The 19636-nt window shown below is 43.8% G+C and overlaps 1 protein-coding gene across 1 annotated transcript; it reads right to left on the bottom strand.

Moving 5' to 3' along the window:
• Window positions 1-314: 314 nt before the first annotated feature.
• On the bottom strand, window positions 315-18253 carry LOC311223247 (uncharacterized protein). The gene is made up of 3 exons (XM_084308017.1): window positions 18021-18253; window positions 12641-12782; window positions 315-1435 (listed from the first exon to the last, which is right to left on the bottom strand). Exons 1-3 carry the CDS (start codon window positions 18171-18173, stop codon window positions 525-527), a joined length of 1206 nt encoding a protein of 401 aa, XP_084164143.1. The 5' UTR covers window positions 18174-18253; the 3' UTR covers window positions 315-524.
• Window positions 18254-19636: the final 1383 nt, after the last annotated feature.

Below are 19636 nucleotides of genomic sequence, written 5' to 3'. Positions count from 1 at the left end.
TCCTGAAAATCCGCCTAAAAAATACATACGTAAATGGAAGATTGCTCCACTTCTACAAGGTCCATTTGCATGTTCTTGGTATCTAGGGACATTTATGGACCTGGAGGAATGTATTCCCAGTGTCAGAAATATTGTGTCCGTTACTAGGCTTGAGTAAATTGTGATGAAACAAAGGAGAATATAAATTATGATATTTATTTGCATCTTTGACAGTGCTAAAAATGGCCAGACATGAAAACTGCCACTGAGCTCATTCAGCACCTTCTTGAGATCACGTGTACAAAATATCTAAGGAAATTAATAAAGGGAATATGATTAAACAGAAGGTTTTGTAGACCGAACAGAACAATGCAAAACAGAATGCAGAACATAACAATGCAGAACAGAAAAATGTAGAACAGAACAGAACAATGCAGAACAGAACAATGCAAAACAGAACAAAACAGGTGAATTTCAGGCTTCCATCCTGTTTGAATTCTCTGGTGTGATTTCAGATTACTCAGATGACTAAAGCTCTTCCCACACTAGTCACAGGAATAGGCCTTCTCTCCTGTGTGAATTATCTGGTGTCTTTGCAGACTCCTCCATTGACTAAAGCATTTTCCACACTGGTCACAGGAGTAGGGCTTCCATCCTGTGTGAGTTCTCTGGTGTGATTGCAGTCGCTGTTGCGCAGTAAAGCTCTTTCCACACTGGTCACAGGAGTAGGGCTTCTCTCCCGTGTGAGTTCTCTGGTGTGATTGCAGACTCTGTTGCTGAGTAAAGCCCTGTCCACACTGGTCACAGGAGTAGGGCTTCTCTCCTGTGTGAATTCTCTGGTGTGTTTTCAGATTCTCTTGTCGACTAAAGCCCTGTCCACACTGGTCACAGGAGTAGGGCTTCTCTCCTGTGTGAATTCTCTGGTGTGTTTGCAGATTGTGTTGATGACTAAAGCCCTGTCCACACTGATCACAGGAGTAGGGCTTCTCTCTTGTGTGAATTCTCTGGTGTGATTGCAGATGAACTAGCTGCCTAAAGCTCTTCCCACACTGGCCACAGGAGTAGGGCTTCTCTCCTGTGTGAATTCTCTGGTGTGATTGCAGCTTTTCTAGCCGACTAAATCTTGTTCCACACTGGTCACAGGAGTAGGGCTTCTCTCCTGTGTGAATTCTCTGGTGTGTTTTCAGACTATCTTGTCGACTAAAGCCCTGTCCACACTGGTCACAGGAGTAGGGCTTCTCTCCTGTGTGAATTCTCTGGTGTGTTTTCAGACTATCTTGTCGACTAAAGCCCTGTCCACACTGGTCACAGGAGTAGGGCTTCTCTCCTGTGTGAATTCTCTGGTGTGTTTTGAGATTCGTCTTTGAACTGAAGCTTTTTCCACACTGGTCACAGCAGAGACCTTTTCTTCCATCCAAGCCTCTTGGTTTCCTCCCAGGCCTGACAGGACAGCTATCTGGATGGAGATAGTGATGGAGAAGAGTGTCAGAGGAAGGAGAGAAAGATAATTGGTGATTTTATTCAGCTTTAGTTTCTATGTAAGAGGTTTATAATTGGTTTTATAGTTTAAGAACAGTGTAAGTAAGTTAAGTTTATTTATATGTTTCTATGTAAGAGGTTTATAATTGGTTTTATAGTTTAAGAACAGTGTAAGTAAGTAAGTAAGTAAGTAAGTAAGTAACGTTTATTTATATAGCACTTTTCACAGAGACAACCCACAAAGTGCTTTACATACAGCAGACATTAAATTAAATATAAAAATAAAAAGCAAGAACCATTCAAGAGATAAGAGACAGAACAAAAACACAATGCATTACAGAGAAAGAAAACAAAAACAAGACATATTTTATACCTGGAGGAGAAGCTCAAACATTACCCAAAGGCCTGTTTAAACAGTAATGTTTTTAGCTGATTTTTTAAAATGTCAACAGACGCTGCAGCTCTTGCAGGCCACGAGGAAGGGCATTCCAGAGTCTAGGCGCTACAGATTGAAAGGCTCTGTCACCTATGGTGATCAACCTGGTGCGCGGAATGACCAACAGATCCTGGTCAACTGTCCTCAGGGTCCTGCTGGGCACATATGGTTCCAGCAGGTCGCTTAAATATTCTGGTGCCTGGCCATGCAAAGCTCTAAAAGTGAGCACCAGGACCTTGAAATTAATTCTAAGATGTATAGGAAGCCAGTGCAAGGAGGCTAGAATTGGAGTGATGTGACACCTTCTGCTTGATCTGGTTAGCAGTCTTGCAGCAGTATTTTGGATGAACTGGAGGCGGTCTATGGATGATTTATTGAGGCAGGTGAGAACCGAATTGCAGTAGTCTAGACGAGAAGAAACGAAGGCATGGATGATCAACTCTAGGTCAGAATGGGAAACAATCGACCTGAGCTTAGCAATATTCCTGAGATGGAAAAAACAGGTGTGGGTCACCGACTTGATATGAGTGTCGAGGTGCATGGCCTGATCAAAGTTTACCCCAAGGTTCCTGTAACTGAGGGGTACAATTCCCTGACTGTATTGATAAGTATGGTATCATTAAACCACTACCGCTTTATGTACTTTAATTACTGGCCATACAGTACATGATATATAAATATGATGAACACTTCCCACAATGAATCGGTTCCACACAAAGTGGTAATTAAGTATTTATTGCAGCAAAAGGTACATAATATACTTCTCTATTTTACTTTGGATGCGCTTATAAGGCAAAGGAATGTGCGTAGGCAAATCAATAATGAATGTCCATTCTCTGGTTACGCAGGAGGTAATTATACAACCTGAATCTTAGGGAATTATATCTATGGTACACTAGTAATATATAGCGGGAGATACTGGAAGGGTCCCCCCGGTTGTAAGCCAGCAGGGGTAGAGGATCTGTCGGTAGTAGAGAGTCTGGTCAACGATGACTAAGGAGACTCCAAGTACAGGAGACGGTGCAATAGTCTCTTGATCCACAGACGAATACAGCTGTTCTCCGTAGACTGTAGCTCCACAGTGAAGAAAGCTAGCCGGCCTCAGGCTCTCTGAGGCGCAGACTCGACGTGGCTCCTCACAGGGTAAATCCCACACGTGTAGGCATCGGCGATTCTCCGCTCCATAAATCACAGGACCAAAACAAATATAATCCAGCCGCAAAGGGCTATGTAGTCGTCGGGTAGATTAATCCAGTGCACATGTCCACACGGTTCTCGTCTAGGTCTCCTCGGGTGAAAGCGCCATGAAAGCAGCCCAGCCTGGATAAGCACTCTAGCTGGTACGAGGAAGCGTTGGTGATGCTGGTCACTGTAGAACTTTAGCCGCACGATACACTATACACAAATAGACTATTACTGACTTAATAGAAATATGTCGCACTCGACGGTATAGCGCCAAACTCTGACAATTCAGTTATTAATTCGCACGCGGTCTCAATGCTCTTATTTGGGGCCAAACAGGCCATACTTCACCGCACGGAGTATCGTGGGTGAGGCTTCAACTTATTGGGTAACTCTACTTCTGTATTCACCTGCGCCATATTTATATGCACGGCGAACAATCTAGTGCCAACCTCATTTCGGTCTCGTATTCCTGGGCAAGGCCGGGCATGTACAGACATGTCCTGACGGTGGCCTTGAACCTGACTCCGGAGGCATGGCCCCGGCGCCTGTGGACCGCTGTCCAATAGGAGAACGAAATACCATGGTCTGTACTAGGCTAAAGGGATATTCCGTGTATATGTACAAGGAATATACAAGGGATATCAAACGATATACAAATACTATGCAATATATATCAATCAATAAATATATATATTCGGTTTAATCTGATCCTTTGTAACAGTTCCTTTGGCCTCATTTAGCTGGAGGAAGTTGCTAGCTAACCAGACCTTAAAACAATAAAAGTAGAATTAAAATCATCAGGGCAATCAGGGTTAAAAGAGCAATAAAGCTGGATATCATCCGCATAAAGGTGGTAGGAGATGCCTTTAAAAGCGTTAATAATGTGTCCTAATGGGAGCAAATACAGTGAAGATACAATCGGACCAAGTACCGAGCCCTGGGGGACCCCACAGGAAAGGGTAACAGATAGGGGTGTAACGGTACACAAAATCCACGGTTCGGTACATACCTAGTTTTTTTCGGTACAGTGGGGGGGGGGGGGGGGGGGGGGGGGGGGGATACCAGTGCATACATTAAAAAAAAATTAATTTAATTATATAATTATATAAATTATACTTTTTTTTATTTATTTTTTATACAGCTACTGTTTTATATATACTGTTTTTTAGTAATAACTAGAAAGTAATGGTATTTATTCAACAACAGGTGATTGATTAATGATACTAATACAAATCTATACAATGAGTATGGGGCTGCAGCGCTGCAGATATACCCTACTCCAATGATCCACACGGACAATATTCGTTGCTGCACTCAGTGCACTTGCTTCCAGAAGGCTCCGTTGAAGTAGCACAGAGGATCTGTTGTGATTTTTGCACAATAAATATTCAACATTCTCTTTTGAGACTCCGCCTCAGACTCTTATCATTTGGCACTAAAAGCTAAACATTGTCACCGATATGGCTGTCCGCAACATGTCATTAATTGTGTATCACTAGTGACGACGACGTGAGCTAGGTTAGCTAGCATGAGCTACTGGGAGATGGAAAGACTAACTTTACTGGTGAAAATGTGATTTACGTTGGAATACTCCTTTGCCAACTTGCTGTACTTTGCTTGCAGGTCTGCAGCCATTATTGCTGGATTATGAATAGCCCCAACTTTAGCCAAGGTAACGTTATGGCTAAACCTTTAACATTAGTTAACGCTAGCTTTCGGTTAGCTGTTCAATGCTAATAACACCACCAAGCGAACCCATCAGAGCTCCCCGTCAACAGCGCTCTGTCGGGAGGATGGCATTTAAGAAAGTATCTGCTGTTAAAATGACAAACAGCATTGACACTTTAATTCACGGTCGGTTAAACACACGTTTGTTTTATAATGCTCACAGCAGACCGCAGTGTTGTTGATAAATTACGTGGGGCCGGGGGGATTTAAGTTCTGCAAAAAAAGGTTCCGCACCGTTGCAATCGTACGGTGCACAGCCCGTACTGTACCGGAGGACCACATTGACGCGGTACAGTACGTATCCGCGTACCGTTACACCCCTAGTAACAGACTCAGACACATGGGGGCCTACTCCGACTGAGAAACATCTACCTGAGAGATAGGACTTAAACCACTCATGTGCACTCCCTGTGACACCCACCCAATCTCCGAGCCTATTTAGCAGAATGTTGTGATCCGCAACACTAAGATCCAGTAGCACTAAAATGGAGCATCTACCAGAGTCGGCGGACATCATTAGATCATTGGATACTTTTAAAAGTGCAGTCTCCGTGGAGTGTTGCTTACGAAAACCCGACTGGAATTTGTCAAGAATGTGGTGTTCATTTAAAATGGATATAAGCTGGTTGGCAAATTTTCTAAAATCTAACTGATAATTTGGAGATGGGCCGATAGTTACTTAGTAACGAGGCGTCCAGACTTGGCTTTTTTAAAAGCGGCTGAACGATTGCCTGTTTGAAGTAGGCGGGGACCTGGCCAGAGACCAAAGAGAAATGTATGATGGAAAGCAGACTGGAACCAATAGTGCTGAAAACGTCCTTTAACAGAGAGGTTGGGATGGTGTCTAATGGGCTAGAGGAGGTTTTTGTGCTTCTCACTAGCTCTGTTAGGTCGTGGAGGGAAATAGGTGAGAAGGAATTCAGAGTAGACTGACTGTTAGGGGATAACGGTTGGATTGAGGTGGAGGGTGTAATACCTGCCCTGACATTGGCAACCTTATTTACAAAAAATAGGAGAAAATCATGACAGTCCTCAGCAGATAAAACAGGTGTGACAGGGGTTTGTGGACTGACAATGATATTAATAGGTGTCGAATAGGACTTTGGGGTTTAGTTTGCTAGATGAAATTAAGTTTGTGAAATAGGCAGCTCTTGCATCCATAATCATACTGTTAAAATAAATTAAAAGTTGCTTAAAATGAAGACGGTGTACATTAAGCTGAGTGGACTTCCACTTTCGCTCAATACACCGGCAATTTCGTCTAAGACGATGAATATCCTCATTGAGCCAGGGAGAGGAATTTAAAGTGCGAACAGAGCAGGATTTCAGAGGAGCAACTACATCTAAAATGTCTGAGCAGTGCCGGTTAAAAGCATGAACTAAAGTATCAATGTTGCCATTAACATTCAGAGATGGCACCGCACTGCTCTCAAAGGCTGTGGAAAATGTATCTGCCGAGAGGTCATTTAGCATGCGCAAGCGTTTAACTCGCTTAGTGGAAATAGTGTCAGTTTTAAAAACTAAATTAAAAAGTATGCATTTGTGATCACTTAAAATAATTTCCTCATAAACAATGTTATCTATGTCTAATCCAAGAGTAAAAACAAGATCAAGTGTGTTACCTTTGTTGTGTGTGGGGCCTGAGACATGTTGGACAAAATTGAAGGATTCAGTGATACAAATAAAATTGGTGGCAAAATTGTCATTACAGTTATTAATATGGAAATTAAAATCCCCTAATAAAACGATTTTTTCCAGTTTGATGATGGAGGTTAAAAAATCGCTAAAATCGGTCAAAAAATAACTGTTAAAGTCAGGGGGTCGATACATTTAAATACAATAAAATGGGTTGGTGTGCCCAACATTGGTGATTAAAAGTCCAAAGGAGCGGTGTGTAGTACTGGAGTGCACAACCCTGGAGGAGACACAGTTCTTGTGCACCAGTGCTATGCCGCCTCCTACACGACTGGTGGTGGCATTTGACCGGGGGGGTCTGGGGGCACAGGTAAAAGAGAAGTTTGGCGAACACAGTTCATTTAAAAAGACATATTCCTCTGACCTTTGCCATGTTTCTGAGAGACAGAAAATGTCCAAATCTTTGGCCGTAATGAAATCATTTAGGATGAAAGATTTGTTAGGTATAGAACGGGAATTTAACGAGGCCATTTTGATAGCCTTAGGTCCTAGTTTACAGGGTGGTTGTGACAGTGGGCACAGATGACAGGCATTCGCGCCCCGGCGAAACATGCCACCAGACTCCCGTGGACTATGCTGTGACCAGTGATTTATGATGACTGGGATGGGGAAGAGCTGTCAAGAGGGTTCACAAAAAACATAATACCATGGTCGGATGGGAGTGTTGGGACGGTTATTAGCTACTTTGAGAGTGTTGGATGAGCAGTGATCAGCAGGACCCACAGTGGGATGCTCAACATAATGACCAAGTAAGGATTCTAGTGCAGGGTCATGCTGAGGTAAGTATCTATCCAGAGTCATCTACAGTTAGACTTAAACCACTTTGTTTCAAGCACCAGTTAGTCAACAGTTTCTGGAGCAGGAGTGGTTATCATGGCTATGGTTAAGGTCAGTTTAATTTAGTACAGGATAGGATTTGAACGATTCCGGTTCCGATTCCGATTCTCCATATCGATTCCTGTTCTGAACGATTCTCGATTCCGATTCTTTGAGGTGCAGGTCACCGCTTATTTCGCAGGAGATTAAAAAAAAAATTAATTAAAAAAAAATGTCATACTATTCACATTTTCAGTTGACTTGATACAGTTTAATTTGGTTGCTGTACTGTAACTAGGGTATTAATTAACAACGTATTTTTTTTATTTTTTTTTAAGAATCGAAATGCAGATATGTTACTTCCGGTTCCAGAACCGGAAGTTAGGAACCGGTTCCTAATTAGAACCGGTTTTCGGTGCCCAACCCTAGTCCAGGACTAAAGCCCCTTTAGTCTCAGGTTATGACGGATTTAAGTGTCACCTTATGGATAAAATCTTACATCACGCTATGGGAAAATTGCATATATCTGTAACAATATATATCACGATATAGTATGTTTTCTGTAAATTGGATGAAACATTTGTCTACAAAATAACCACATAATCCATGACTACTTTTCAGGGGGGGGATCGATACGTAGTAGTATCGCGATAATTTGCGTGGCGATACTGTATCGATACAGGGAGCCAAGTATCGATATTTAATTATTTATAATTAAAAAAAATATAATTTTTTTAAGGAAGTTGCATTGTTCATTTCAATACCTGTAATAGTACAGTAGTCCACACACATGTGTGCATTCAGTTCAGTTGGGATATGACTGTAATACAAACAGTTCAGTTTGTCAGGTACATGCAACACAGATTACAGTGTTTACATCTGTCTGCTTGAGAAAATACCATGTTCTGCAATAAAAATGATTGAAGTGAGATGAACAGACTGAACTTTTATTTTATTAGATAAAACATGTTGACAGTTTTACTTTGCAGTTGAAAAAAGGTAATAAATCGCAATATATCGCAATATTAATATCGCAATACGCAGCATATCGCGATATATTTAGTATCGTAACACGCTGTAGCGTCCCTGATCATGTTCGAGTTGCACCAAACGTTCCATATTCTCCCGAACACGGAATTTCAGTCCAGATTAGGGCAAATTCTGCAATATTCCACGTTTTACAGTTGATTCCATTTTTATTGGTCAATTCCGTCCGCGATTCCGTGAACGCGGATTTCATATGGCTCTAACAGAGTGACAGTTACCATCTTCCTGGACTCTTAGTTTGAAACAGCCCTGTGCAATATTACACCTACTGTAGACCTCAGTATATTTTTACTGTATTTATTTACTGTATATTTTATTCCACTTTTATTCTATTTTATTCTACTCTTATCTTAGGCAATTTGATTCGATTTGTTTTGTTTTTCGTGACCCGTTCTGTCTAAATGTTTAAATGTTTAGCGATTTGCAGTGTCAAATTTCCCTCGGGATAATAAAAGTATTTCTATTCTATTCTATTCTATAGAACTGGCTTGCCGAGTATTTAAACCCCACCCGCCCGGCTCAGATCGGCTCCTAAAACACACCAGCTAATTTCCAATGAGATGCAATAGCTTCGGATGGCAGTAGAGGGCGGTGTTGACCGTCTGCCAGCTCAGACAGGCTCTGAATTGTATACCAGAGGCTGCAGCTATGAATTATGAATAGATATAGCGAATAAACTAAATAACGATCCCAAAAACAAGTAAACTCATTTCTGGCGCTGACCACATTGGCGGGGAATAACGAGTATACTCGTTTCCGGCGCAGATTGTGTTAACACATTGGACGCCAAAAACTAGTATACTCGTTATTGCCCGCCATGCGTTGTGCGCCAGAAACTCGTTTTTGGGATCAATATTTCATTTTTTCGCCATGGCATTCATAATTCATCCAGCCTCCCTCCGGGACTGCAGCTGGACCCTGTCTGATATTGCAACGCCTCAATACTGCCGCATGGTGGATGTCGGGCGAGTTACACTCCAAGCCAAACCGGAAGTGGCACTCGGTGCATTGAGGAAATTCCTCCGGCAGTAATATCTTGTAACGTGGGTCTAGATACACACTCCAGTGCATGGGATCGCTTTCTAAACGCAATAATCAATATGCCGTTTATCGAGTCATACAAAGGGGAAATGGATCTAGCAGATCGACGTCAAATAATTTGAATATTTTTCCTCCAGTCTCATCGGCGAACAGTAAGAGGAATATAACGTTATTTTCAGCCCGATTGTTTATTCATTTCACCAACATATCAACCCATACTAAATAAAGCCATTACTGACGATCAAGGAATTATAAACGACCCCCCCCCCTTTCCTTCATGCATGATGAAGCATAATGTATACCGATCATATACATTTGAATTTTTTAATATAGCGTGTATAGGAAAGAAACGCCAATCAATAATCTATCATATGCGTCAGGGCCTATAACTCACGTTTTAGGAATTACTGCAGAAAACCTTAAAAACATACTTATATTCTCGACGGTATTAACACAACAATGTATGAATGAAAGAATATAAGGTTCCCACATCCGGAACGATAGATACCCGATATTGAATGGGCCATAGTAATGTCAATATAGCTATAATATTAAAAAAGTTATAGCCCTGCAAAGAAGGTAAACATCTCCATAGGGTTACAGCACTGGCAGACTGGGCATAAGGATGGGCATACTGCGTGGCAGACAATGTGTTAACATGGCACTACATGGCACTACATGGCACTACAGGGTACTACATGGTACCACAGGGCACTACAGGGTACTACATGGCACTACAGGGTACTACGGGGTACTACATGGCACTACGGGGTACTATAGGGTACTACATGGCACTACAGGGTACTACATGGCACTACAGGGTACTACATGTCTGCTCCTTTGCAGCACCACAAACATGGGAACTCTCTAACTCTTCCCCCCCCCCCCCCCCTCTTTGCATTCATCTAAAAATGTTTGGACCTTATGGTGTTCTTGTTCTGTTCTTGACTTATTGTTATGTTTTCTTCTTGACTTGTTTAAAGAAGACGTGTACGGCCCATGGGGACATTAACGTGTGTTGTCGGGCCCTATAAATAAATTTGATTTGATTTGATTTAAGAGGTTAACCCAAATTAGCCCAAATTAAAAAGACATTAGCAACTTCAGAGGCCAGAGGGTGGGACATATAAACACATTTACTATCAAATAGCATTGTGAGGCGGAACAACAGGACCTTGTGCTTAACATTTTTTAAATAAACATTTACAGGCTTTTTCTTTTTTAAATGGCTAAAAGTGATTTTGTAATTTTGCAACCGTGGGTCTCACAGGGTACTTTTAACCCTGTGAGGCCCAAATAAAAAAGACATTAGCAACTTCAGAGGCCAGAGGGTGAGGCCTATAAACGCATGAAGGGTGCCATGACTGAAAAGAAAAGGTTGAGAAACACTGGTATATGGTGTGGCTCTTTGTGGTACTAGGGGTGGGACAATACATCGATCCAGATCGATATATCGATCTATTATCAATAATCAAATAGGATCGACGCAACGTAAAAAGATCGATTCATATTGCGATACTCTTATTTTGAAAATCCCCGCGAGTCATATCCGCCGGCGCCCAGTATTGTGAAACTCCGTGTAGACATTACAGCAGTGTTTGCGTCTGCTGTAAAGCACTCAGAGCGTCTATTTTGCGAGCCGATATAAGTCTGTGCAGTTTTTTCCCCGTAATGGGTCAAATGCATATAACAGGCGTTGCATCGTCGCCATTCCTTTATGCCAACGTCGCGTTAAATATCTAAATGAACGTCGCGTTGGCTGCTTAAAAGCTAAGCAGCTAACCGTGAGAGAGAACAGGAGAGGAGAGAGGGGACTTGGAAGGAGGAGGGGTGGGGGCTGTGGGGGACTGTGTGTGTGTGTGTGTCTGTGTGTGTCTGTGTGTGTGTTAAAGCTCAATATATAAAAACAAAAGTGAACAGGAGGTCTATTTGTATTAAAAACAATAGATTGTTTTTCATTTAAATGTCTGGAAGAGCTCAAAAATAAATACATCAATTGATATTTCCGTAGCCTTTTTTTAGTTGATCTAAATGTGACTGATTGTGTTAAATGGGCACATAATATCGCCTCATATCGATCGCAGGCACCTGAATTGAATCGTATCGTATCGTATCGTGGCAGACTTTGTGATATCGGCAAATATCGTATCGTTGTCCAAAGAATCGATATCGTATCGTATCGTGATGAAACTGGTGATTCCCACCCCTATGTGGTACCACAGTAATTTTTGTGGCTCTTAGTCTCTGACTGGTTGGCCACCCCTGCCCTATGGTAACACCGAGGTCCCTGGATGAATAATGAATAAAAATATTAAAAAAAAAAGGAAAAACAATCAAATAACGTATATATATATACACATGGTTGGCGTTCAAAGGATGGCGCCCAATAACGTATATAAACGTTGTTGGCGGGGAATGAGTTAATGGTGACAGATATAGGGATGGGTACCGAATTCGGTACTTTTGAGGTACCGAACCGAAACACGTCGGTACTACCGAGTATCGAATCAAGTGAGAAACCAAAAAAAAAAAAAAAAATTTATTAATTTTTTTTTTTTTACTTTTTTCTTTTCATGTCAACGTTCACACTCACAATATATGCTTACCTAGGATTTGACTTGATTCAACAACAAAGCAGTCGGAGCAATGACAAGCCGAAAACTGTCGAAATTGTAGTTATTTGAAGTTTGGATTTTTTTTTTTACGACTGAGGTAGGTAAATTAAATTTCTTGAGACTAAAGTACCGAAAAAAGGTACCGTTGGGTACCGGTATCGATTCACAGGTACCGGTACCGGTATCGGTTCAAATGTGAAAGGTACCCATCCCTAGACAGATATGATACTCACCATTGTGTCCTGTATGATAGGGTGGGTTGGCCTTCTCTTGCAGAAAGGTGCAAAAAACACTGGTATTTATTTAGATTTTTTTTATTCTTTTAGATTTTTTATAATTTTTTTTATTATTATTACTCTTTTGTGTTTCATTTTCTGTGAATATTGCTTTTATTATGTACTGTTTACATTTGTACAATCGTCATTTCTGTAAATGAGGGAAACTTCATAAGCTTAAGATTTTTAAATAAAGGTTGAAATTAAATATCTGCAACCCTGTTAAATGTGCTGTTGCCTGTCTTGGCTAGGGCGCTCTTGTAAAAAAAAAAATATATATATATATATATATATAGCTCAATGTGAATTATTTTTTTAAATAAAGAGAGAATTTAGAGCCTTACCTCCTTCTTCATTCCTGGTGTCAAGTCCTGGTGTTTTAATGTAGTCCACCAAGTAGACAGATAGTTTCTTTAGTCCAAACAGAGAGAGGTGACTGCAAGACACCATCTCCTCCACTGTACTGGATATCAGTGGGACTGTGGCCTAAAAATACCAGATAAAAAACAGTAACAATAAGAGTCTTGCAAAGTACAACATTCACTCTCCCCAGAGTAATTGTAGATTGACAGGTTTGGCTGAGCATTGTTTTTTTTATGTTAGACATGTCTTGTCACTGGTACTTGATGATGAGTGTCACCTTAAAAGGATAGTTCAGAGTTTTGGACATCAAGTGGTATGAAATACTATAGTAGTATAGTTGATGCAGTGCCCTTAGTTTACACACCGAGTCTCGTGGTCGGAGTTCTGACCTGGCAGAAGTTTTAATCACCCACAGCAGAAAACGGCATGCCTCAAGAGTGACCCAGCATTTAGTGACTACGTCACACTGAGACTAGGGGGGCTTTCTCATTAGGAGCGGGTGCTCCGCTCCGTCCTCGCTCCGTCTTTGAGTGCAAACTCCCCCCCTCCCTCTCCCCCCTCTGGTTTGCGTACACACTGCAGTCTTGGTTCGCTCCCAGCCAGGCACAATTGAGGAGAGCAACTCTCTATAAGTCTATAGTCTATATATTTCTGAATTAACCAAAACAGTTACACAGGACATTTTCGCTGTACCTCGGGAAGTAATGTACCAGCTAAACCTACACGATGGGATACAGGCGGGGATTTGGATACTTTTCCTACACTAAAAACATTATGGCCATGCCGCGCGCTAACCACATAGATTACAGACAGATAGACAAAACATTAGGGCTGCAACTAACGATTATTTTGGTAATCGACTAATCTGTCGATAATTTTTTCGATTAGTCGACTAATCTAACGCTTCTTTTTGTCATTCGATTAGTCGACTAATCTAACGATTATTTTGGTCACACCCTCAATCTCTGCTTCCTGTGGGCATGGCTCCTTCTCCAATGCATGTTTTACCTCACATGCTGCTAGCGTAGCTTAGTCAACTAGCCTGTTTCCCACTGCTAGGACTGCCCCTTCAGCTAGCAAGGAGCCGCCCTGTCGGCTAACCTCTTGGCTTCTACAGCTAGTACAGCCCCGTCTGATAGCGTAGCCTAGCTGCAGCTAACCAGGCTTCCACAGCTAGTCCAGCCCTATTTGCTAGCCTAGCCCCTGCTAGCTTACTCCAGATCGCCCATGTAGCCTCTGTAGCTGGTGCCTTGGCTCTTCCTGCTAGTATACCCTCTACGGCTAGCACATCCCCCACTGCTAGCAGACCCTCTGCAGCTGGTACTGCTCTTGGACTTAGCTTAGCCCCTGCTAGCTTACTCCAGATTGCCTATGTAGCCTCTACCACCAGCATGTCTCCCACTGCTAGGACTGCCCCTTCAGCTAGCAAGGTCAGTCTCCCCGCTGCTAGGACTGCCCCTTCAGCTAGCAAGGTCAGTCTCCCCGCTGCTAGGACTGCCTCTTCAGCTAGCAAGGTCAGTCACCCCACTGCTAGGACTGCCCCTTCAGCTAGCAAGGTCAGTCTCCCCGCTGCTAGGACTGCCCCTTCAGCTAGCAAGGTCAGTCTCCCCACTGCTAGGACTGCCCCTTCAGCTAGCAAGGTCAGTCTCCCCGCTGCTAGGACTGCCCCTTCAGCTAGCAAGGTCAGTCTCCCCGCTGCTAGGACTGCCCCTTCAGCTAGCAAGGTCAGTTTCCCTGGAGCCGCCCCGTCGGCTAACCCCACAGTCTCGTCCGCTAGAGCCCCTGCTGCTAGCCTCTTAGTCCTGTCCGCTAGAGCTCCCGCTGCTAGCGTTTCGGTCCCGTCTGCTAGGGTTCCTACGCCTAGTCCCTCAGTTCTGCACGCTAGAGTTCCTACTGCTAGCGCTTTAGCCCCGCCGGCTGGTGTAGCCCTAGCAGCCAGCACAGGTCCTGCAGCTAGCATTACCCAGGTAGCTAACTGAAGGTGCTTTCTCACTCACCATCGGGGTCGAATCAGCTCCGTACCATCTCATACCGTCTTTGGGTGCGAACTCCCCCCCCCCCCCCCCCCCTCTCCCCCCTCTAGTTTGTGTACACACTTCAGTCTTGGTTCACTCCCGGTTCTGTTTAGGGTTTGCGTTTTGAGCGTGTACGCTTGCCGTAGGGGGCGATGATGTCATGCTCGAAAATGTAAACACAGGAAGTGTTAACACGGCGGTGGAGACTGGATGCTGATATAAAATAAACAAATAACCAATAAATATGAAGTTATATTTGAACCTCTGTTGTCAAGCCTCGTCAATATAACCCACCCCCTTTTCTCACGAATGGATGGTGTTGTAGAGTCCGCTTTTGAGCGTTTCCCAGGGCTAACGCTAAGCTAACGACTAACGCTAGTTAGCTTAGCCTATTACTAGTAACATTGCTCGCATCAATTATATTGAATGTCATTGATCTACCGGTCGATCACGGCCGACTGGTTGGGCACCACTGGTCTATAGAAATAAATGCATTCGAACAAGAAAGTATAGTAGACGCAAGTTAGCTTAGCCTGTTCAGCACCTAACATTATCCCATCGCTCGTGGCAATTATATTGCATGTCATTGATCTACTGGTCGACCACAGCCGACTGGTTGGGCACCACTCGTCTAATAGAAATAAATGCATTCGAACAAGAAACCAATGTATAGACATAGCAATGGCAAACAAAATTGCCAGGCCTAATGCGAGCCAGGGAAGTGCTTTGTAACGTGGCTTCATGTTTTCATCCACTGAGCTGTGACCAGATGCTTGTTTGGTTGAGGTCTGAACTCGCAAATTGCCCATAAATATCGTTTTTGTGGGTATTGTCCAGTTGTTGCCGTGTGGTTTTATCTGCCCAAAATTCAAGCAAGCATGAAAGCATTACAGTAACGACGTTGTGTGTGTCACGCCCCCCGCTCCCACTAGCGCGCACCCGAGACCACCTATTTCACCGGTCCAGGTTCAGCGCCCCCGGGGACGAATCAGCGGGGGACGGGGACGGGGGAGAGCGTTCTCACTCAGACTGACACACCCTTTTCTGGTGCGACCCGACGCTGATTTGACCCCGAATGGTGAGTGAGAAAGGGCCCTGAGTCTCTACTGCCAGTTTAGCCCCTGCTAGTGTGGCTCTAGCTGCTCCTGTTCCTCCGGCTCCCGGGGAGACCCCGACGTCTGGTCCGGGTCGTGCCCCTGCTCCTGTCCCCGGGGAGTCTCCTGCCTCCGGCTCGTCGTCTGGTCCTGGCTCGTCGTCTGGTCCCGGCTCCTCGTCTGCCTCCGGATCGTCGTCTGGTCCAGCCCTGCGCATTGGTCTACGCCGTGGTCTGCACCGAGGTCGATCTGCACCTGGAGAGTCGTCTGGTCCAGCCCTGGGCCGTGGTCTACGCCGTGGTCGACGCCGTGGTCAACGCCGAGGTCTGCACCGAGGTCGATCTGCACCTGGAGGGTCGTCTGGTCCAGCCCTGCGCCGTGGTCTACGCCGTGGTCAACGCTGAGGTCTGCACCGAGGTCGATCTGCACCTGGAGTCGTCTGGCCCAGCCCTGCGCCGTGGTCGACGCCGTGGTCAACGGCGAGGTCTGCGCCAAGGTCTACGTCAGGAGGGGCTCCCGTCCGGGGTCCTGCGCCCGGTCCCAGGACCTGCGCCTGGAGTGTCCCCCATCCGGGGTCCTGCTCCGGGGTCGTCGCCTCCGCCCCTCTTCTCCGGGCCCCCTGGTTTGGTCCCGAGGTCTCCACCTGGAGTGGGCCCCGTCCGGGGTCCTGCTCTGGGGTCGTCGCCTCCACCCTTCATCTCCGGGCCCCCTGGTTCGGTCCCGGGGTCTGCACCTGGAGGGGTCCCCGTCTGGGGTCCTGCTCTGGAGTTGTCGCCCGCGCCCCTTTGTTCCGGGCCTCCTCACCGGGCCCCTGTCCCAGTGCCCGGGCCTCCGCCGTTGGGCTCCTGTCCCCGTCTCCAGCCCCCCTCTCCGGATCATTTCTAAGCAAAGTGTGGGACTTATCAAATTGAACTTGTGCTTGACTTTGTGCGTATATATACACGCACAGCTCGGAGCATGCGTAGCTGGCGCCCGGTGGTAGAATATTGAATATTACAACGCGGATATAAGCTTCCGCATTAGTTTCAATACTGGCGTGTTCGTTATGGCCAGTAATTCATTATAGTTCATTGTAAAATAGCAACAGTAGTGTAATTATGGTCAAAACCCTATAAATAGCATTTGGAATAATAGGTATTTCTCCGAATTAATGCAGCATGGTTTATGACTGACCGCACTGACTGCGCTCCGCTTAACTCAACTCGTATTATTTTGCGCACAGACCGCAGAAACACGGGAACGTTTTGATTATATTTAAAAGGCTTTGCCATAACGTTAAACGAAACAAGTGGAATTTCGAAGCTGTAAGCAGAATACAAGTCATATGAACACCCACGATATAGTGTTCTTCCCCCTTCCTACTGTATAAGAAAGAATAAAAAACACATTGCAATGAGAACAGAGGTTATTTGTTGAGTGTATGTGTATTACAAAACCCTTGCAATAAATGTGTCGAAAAGCATACATGCTCTGGATACAGAGCATATCGTGTGGGTGATATGACTTGTATTCTGCTTACAGAATTTCACGTATTTAGTTTTACAATGTCAAAGCCTTTTAAATATAAATCAATACGTTCCCGTATTTCTGCAATCTATGCGCAAAATAATAACGAGTTGAGTTCTAACAAAGAACGTATTACATGCTGGGTGGGCTGATAGAGTAAACTATGATATGAATATGATATGATATAAGGTAGGGCTGGGCGATATGGCCTAAATATGATATCACGATATTTTCTGACCTTTCGGCGATACACGATACACATCACAATGTTTTTCTTTTTTCCCCCAAACAATTCATTAGTAGGCTTACCAAGACAGTATTTGAGTTTGCAAGCTAACATTAAAGACAAAATAAAATACCCATGCATTTAGCATTTTTATATTATATATTAGATTTAGATTATTGGATTATTAGATTTAGGATAACCGTATGATTTCTGTGCAAAATGTGATGATATATGATTTAATGCAAATGTATGCATATTTAAGTAGATAATGCATAATTTGCATATTTAAACATACCATTTCAAAAAACTTGTAATACAAAAGTCTCGTCTTTAATATAAGTAATCAACTGGGGAAGTGTCATCATAGTGATATCTATTAGTTAATTGTATTTACCCTAGTAAAAAAAACCGTAGTGGCGTCTGTTTCATTATGTTCTCAAGTCTGTTACATAGCTGTCCACGTTTTCATCCAATCCTTGGTTCCTGATAAAGAATCTGTATCTTTCCACTGTTTCATTACCTTTGGATCGCAGGCCTCGTCAAACTGCTTGATCATTGAAGCCACTGTTGTCTTCGCCGACGGACTCGGCAGAGTTGCCCACAGTTCTCTGCCCTTTCCTCCGAGGAGATCTTTAAACAGCTGGACTTTTGTCGTCTCTTCGGCGTCGGGCATGGTAAGGTCTACATACAATGTGAACTCCTCCTTCCAACTTCTCCATGACTTCGCCAAGTTGTTGGAGTCCAGAACCAGATGTCCAGGGGTTTTTAGTTCTTCTTCCATCACCAAGTTGTTGGAGTCCAGAACCAGATGTCCAGAGGGTTCTAGTTCTTCTTCCATCACCAAATTGTTGGAGTCCAGAACCAGATGTCCAGGGGGTTCTAGTTCTTCTTCCATCGCCGACAGCTAGCAGGAGTTTGGTCCCCGAGGTACGTGTTAGCCTGCTAGCAACCCCTCGCCAGCTAAACTCTTTACTTCTCTAGCTACCGCGTGAATTACTTTCCCGACCCGTACCCAGCTGTCACCATGTTTCATTGTGTTCTGTCTGTATCCCGACTGTACACAATGGACGGTTAAAGCAGTGTTGCTTACTTGTACAGTTTCTTTCTTCACAGTGAACGTTGTTCTGCATCAAGTCTCTACTGTTGCTTCCACCAGCAGTGAGTTCCGGTGTTACCTCCAAAACAGTCCTACGTGCAACAACGGTACTTAAATACAGCGATCCTATTGTTACAGCGTCACTGCGCCAATATGGTTGATTGATTGATTGATTGATTGAAAACGTTATTAACAGATTGCAGAATGGGTACCATACACACAGTACAGCTCAATACACACAATTGTTAAGGGGATGCAGACCAGAAAAAGACTTTCGTCTTGTTTACATCAGGGTCCAATATTCCAATGTACAGTTTTGTTTGTACAGTTGTACAGTGTACCCCACTCCTACCCAACCTCCCCCCCACCCACCCAACCACCTCCAATGTACACCCCCCCCCCCCCCCCCCACCTACCCAATCCAATGTACAGTTTCTACGTCAAATGTATATACTTTTTATTTCTGGACTCTTTTTGTATCACAAACAGTACTGTATTTGCAAATCTGGTATGTCATAAATGTATAGATGTAGCAGTACTGTCTATCTGTATGTCATGTATGTCATGTTACGATGAATTGAAAATGGGGGACCCTGATGTAAACAAGACGAAAGTCTTTCTCTGGTCTGCATCCCCTTAACAATTGTATGTATTGAGCTGTACTGTACTGTACCCATTCTGCAATCTGTTAATAAAGTTTTCAATCAATCAATCAAGTCCCCCATTTTCAATTCATCAGGACATATATGTCATACATGACATACAGATAGACAGTACTGCTACATCTATACATTTATGACATACCAGATTTGCAAATACAGTACTGTTTGTGATACAAAAATAGTCCAGAAAAGGGAGTATATACATTTGACGAAAAAACTGTGCATAGGAGGAGGTTGTGTGGGGGGGGGGTTGGGTAGGGAGGGGTTGTGTGGGGGGGAACACTGTACAACTGTACAAGAAAAACTGTACATTGGGATATTGACAACCATACTAGGTAATTTACATTGGAGGGGGTTGGGGGGGGGGGGAACACTGTA

The sequence above is a fragment of the Notolepis coatsorum genome, assembly GCF_963971535.1.
Source record: "Notolepis coatsorum genome assembly, chromosome: 2".
Classification (NCBI taxonomy): domain Eukaryota; kingdom Metazoa; phylum Chordata; class Actinopteri; order Aulopiformes; family Paralepididae; genus Notolepis; species Notolepis coatsorum.
This window is presented reverse-complemented; position numbering and strand designations above follow the sequence as displayed.

What these genes read in the sequence shown, in the direction of transcription:
- LOC311223247 (XM_084308017.1), bottom strand. Translation starts at nt 18,173, where the DNA reads ATGCCCGACGCCGAAGAGACGACAAAAGTCCAGCTGTTTAAAGATCTC. An exon ending in ACGAGGCCTGCGATCCAAAG is followed by an intron (nt 12,783 to 18,020) that starts GTAATGAAACAG and finishes TGGTATTTTTAG; the next exon opens with GCCACAGTCCCACTGATATC. An exon ending in CACCAGGAATGAAGAAGGAG is followed by an intron (nt 1,436 to 12,640) that starts GTAAGGCTCTAA and finishes ATCTCCATCCAG; the next exon opens with ATAGCTGTCCTGTCAGGCCT.